At 45.1% G+C, this 4,182-nt stretch overlaps 1 protein-coding gene across 1 annotated transcript; it reads right to left on the bottom strand.

The window, feature by feature from the left end:
* Nucleotides 1-983: 983 nt before the first annotated feature.
* Nucleotides 984-3,875, bottom strand: LOC123077569 (protein gamma response 1). Its single transcript, XM_044499857.1, has 2 exons — nt 2,642-3,875; nt 984-2,106 (listed from the first exon to the last, which is right to left on the bottom strand). The coding sequence occupies exons 1-2, from the start codon at nt 3,687-3,689 to the stop codon at nt 1,373-1,375; spliced, it is 1,782 nt and encodes a 593-aa protein (XP_044355792.1). The 5' UTR covers nt 3,690-3,875; the 3' UTR covers nt 984-1,372.
* Nucleotides 3,876-4,182: the final 307 nt, after the last annotated feature.

The following is a 4,182-nucleotide window of genomic DNA, read 5'->3' as shown; positions in this document are numbered from 1 at the left end:
GTATTCCCATGAGGCCATAGGCCGATATATATACATGTACAGGTGTGGAACATATGCAGGAAACCCCTTATATAACGGAATAAATACAAAGGGGTACATGACCTATATTATAACTCTAACACGTTTCACATATTCGCCTACTCTGTAAAACTCCAAACACAAACTGTGATCCAAACCCCCAAGATGAGCACAACCATTATTTGATGAAGGTTCTCGTGATTTTGCGACTCTGTCGATTGCCATCCTTTAAACAGCGCAAAACAACCAGTGTTCAGAACAAGTTCAGATAAATGCTCTAAATTTGCATGCTCTGCCTCCTATCCGTGTCAGTTTGGTGTATATGTTGGAGATGAGAGTGGGAAAAGAAGTAACATCCTGGTACCTATGGTTTTCTTCTGCAAAGACACAAGAAAAAACAACACCAATAGCAGAAGAAGAGATGCATCGAGAGCAGGCCATCTTTACTTAGCAGTTACCCAGTCACCAGCAATCAAGACTACAAAATAGGAAACAGCTGAGAAAATATCGAAGATGAGTGCGTGGAGAAGAAAGAGGCGTCGATGAAGCACATGGAAATTGAGCAACCAGACTCTTCATTACATGGTTTCATGATATACCACATGATGCAACCACCCGAGTTAAAACTGTCCTGAATTGGAACCAAGTCTCAGGATCAAATGGACAAGCTGGAAAGGGCAGAGCCAAATCTGAAGCAAATCCACCCCAAAAAGTTCCATTCTAAATCGGATTTTACACAAGATGGCTACAGATAAACTGAAAACAAGTGCTGATACTAGTAACATTGTGAAATCAAAATATGTTTCACAAATTCGCCTACTCTATAAAACTCCAAACACAAACTCTCTGATCCAATAACAGGTAAGTAGATCCTGAGTTTGCTACATGTTATAATGTAAGCAGCAGATAAATGCCGAACTGTTGTTATGTCATATATTGTAATGCATATAATGAAGTAATAGTAAACAACAGAAGCAACAGGCCATGAATTTAAGTGCAACTGTAAAAGGTTCGGTAGCTTCCTTCCATGTTATTTTGAACTGTTTCTCAGGGGCAACAAAGTTGATTCACCACTGAATATTACATACATCGTTAAGGGCAAGAAAGCTGCTTCTTTGAGTGTAAATAAGCAACAAGCAACTGTTCAATTTTTCTGAATTTACATAGAGCTGAACAAACTGACATTATTATCTATCCTCCACAAACTGACACTGTAATGATCAGCAACCTTAATGATGACGTGTATGTCCCCAACATGAATTTTCTGCACCATTAACAGTATACAGGGGTAACCAAGGATCTATGCTGTGACAATACACTGTACACCAAAGAAGTTTGGCTCCTGCTTCATGTGCTACATCTCTGATTCAAATCCAATGTTCCAAAACCCTTCGGGTGTCAATGGAGGGGCATACCTGTATCTATGTCTAGACACACCATCATGATGCTCGCACCTCATACTTGTAGTACCATCACCATTTACACGGCCATCAGGAAGCACAGCGTCATAGAACTTCTTGCACTGCTTGCATTCAACACCTTTCAGATTCGCCCGATCAGCTTTCTTTCTTACAGGTTCTGTATATTTGAAATCTTTATTCGGTGGATGGATTGAAATTGAGCTTCGCTGCTTGGGAACTGGTATGTTGTTGAGGCCCTGAGCGACAATATTGATGTCTTGAGTCTCATCATCTGAGTTATTGAAGTCCATATCTTGGGGAGGAGGGGCAGCAAGAGCTTGTGCTTCTTCTCTAGTTGTAGGGTTCCTGATCAAATTTTTTACAGCCTCCAGAGGAGTATCAAGAAAATCATCATGTGGATCAACAACACCTGGTTCCTTACGCACACGAGTTTCCCTCCAGTGTAGACTTGGGCGGGTGAAACTAGATGATGCCTCTGTCTTTGAAGTGCTAGCAGCATTCTTGTGCGGAGGGTTAGTTGCATGAGGTGGTAAACAAAGGCGCGAGTTACTGAACACGCTCCTGGCAGAGGTAGCATTTTGGGCCTTCGCACGTGAACTAGGAGAATTCTTTTGGTCTTCAGTCTTAGAAACTACCTGAATGCTCTCATTTTTCGTGTCCTGCAAATCTGGAAATCAAACAACTGAGATGTTGATACAGATACGGAATCAGTAACTCCTAAATATTTAAGACATGTGCATGTCAGGTGATAGGATTGACAGAAAAGTGATACTAGCAAACTGACATTTATCAGGATATAATGCACCGTTGATCATATTTGCACAAAAAGTACAGATCCTTATATAAGATTCTTAAATTAGAGCGGCAACTTGGAAACAAAAAGTGTAATACTGGATAAGAAAACTCAAGTAGCTCTAGGAATCTGGAAATCAAACAAGTGAGATGTAAACATAGATATCCAATCAGTAACTCCTATACACATTTAAGACACGTCCATGTTATGTGCTAGGATTCACAGAAAAGAGATACTGGCAAATTGGCATTCTTTATAGGGACCTTCTTTATAATGCATCATTGATCATATTTGCACAAAAGATACAGATCCTTATATTGTTCGTAAAGTCTAGCAGTAATACAGGAACAATACTGTGATTAGGAAAACTTAAGTAGCTCTAAGAATTTGATAAGTTATGGGGCGGTACCTTTTAGCTTTCTCTTACTTGGAGGACTTCCAGAGGCCTTCCGATTCAAAGGGGACTTGGAGCCTTCATTCAGGTCAATCCTGGAGCCTTCATTCTGGTCAATCTTGGAGCCTTCCATCTCCGCAATCTTTCCAAGAAGATAGTTGTGCTCAGACTTGAGATGCTTGTATTGTGTAGTCGCGTGATTGAATTTATTCTGCTCAAGAAGAATATCCTTATCCTTCAACTCCAACTGCTGTAGCAGCCGCTGATGGGCCTCCCTCTCCCTTGAAATCTCAGCAGCCTTCTCCCCAATCTCTCTTTCGAGCTGACGAATCACCTCATCTTTCTTCATTTCCTCCTCCAATGCCCCCCTCTCCCTAGATATCGCAGCAGCCTTCTCCTCAATCTCCCTTTCGAGCCGGCAGATCACCTCATCTTTCTTCATTTCCTCCTCCAATCTCCCCCTCACCCTTGATATCTCAGAATCCTTCTCCCCAATCTCCCTTTGGAGCCGACGAATCACCTCGTCTTTCTTCATTTCCTCCTCCAATCTCCCCCTCACCCTTGACATCTCAGCATCCTTCACCCCGATCTCCCTTTCGAGCCGACGAATCACCTCATCTTTCTTCATCTCCTCCTCCAGACTCCCCAGAAGCTGCTTCTTCTCAGCATCGTGCTCCGCAGCCAACAGGTCGGCGTTCACGAGCATCCCTCGCATCTCCTCGAGAGAGCTCTCCAGCTGCAGCAGCCTGTCCTCCGCGCGCCGCTTCCCGCGGTTGAGCTCCTCCAGCTGGCTCACCAGGCCGGCCTCCCTCTGCCGCCACTCATCCTCGGCCTCCCTCGTGGCAGTGGAATCGGCCAGACGCGCGTGGAGGAGCTTGGACTTGGCCTGGAAGTGCGGGAAGATCTGGCTGCAGAAGATGAACTCCATCTGGGAGACCCGGTCCTTCACCTCCTGGATGGTGGCCACCAGGATGGTGCTCATCCCGGTGATGTACTTGAAATCGTCCGCCGCCGCGTCGGCGCCGCAATCGGCGGCCGAGAAGCCCACCGCCTTGCCCTCCATTTCCGCAACCAGGGGCGGATCCAGATGGTGCGCCGGGTGGGCACACGAATTCGTCGAAGCTAGGAGTGCGGCAGAGGGCCAAGGCGACGGAGGAGGGCGCCGCCGAAAAGAGGGGCGGCGGGGAGAGCGAACTGGGGTTAGGGTTGGTGGCGTAGTGGGGAGGGGAGGGGAGGGGATTTGGGGGATCTCGAAATTTAGAGCGCGCTTTTTCAAAACTATAGTTTCCGGCGCTTTGCCTCGAATTTTGGAAAGTGACCAGAGATGTACTCCTATTTTGGTTTTATGGCACTTGGGTGGTCTTTTTTCTGGGTTTTTTTAGGCCCTGTTTGGTTCATAAGTCTTAGAACTTTTTCTAGTCCCAACTAAAAAGTCCCTAATTCCTAAAAAGTCCCTCCTTGTTTGTTTTTAGGGACTAAAAAGTCTCTAGTCCCTCCCTGAAGGTTATTAAATGACCATGTTACCCCTAGTATACAGAAAAATAACAACCAAACAA

Source organism: Triticum aestivum, chromosome 3D (genome assembly GCF_018294505.1).
Source record: "Triticum aestivum cultivar Chinese Spring chromosome 3D, IWGSC CS RefSeq v2.1, whole genome shotgun sequence".
Lineage (NCBI taxonomy): Eukaryota > Viridiplantae > Streptophyta > Magnoliopsida > Poales > Poaceae > Triticum > Triticum aestivum.
The sequence above is the reverse complement of the archived record's forward strand: the minus strand, read 5'-3'. Positions and strand labels throughout refer to the sequence as shown.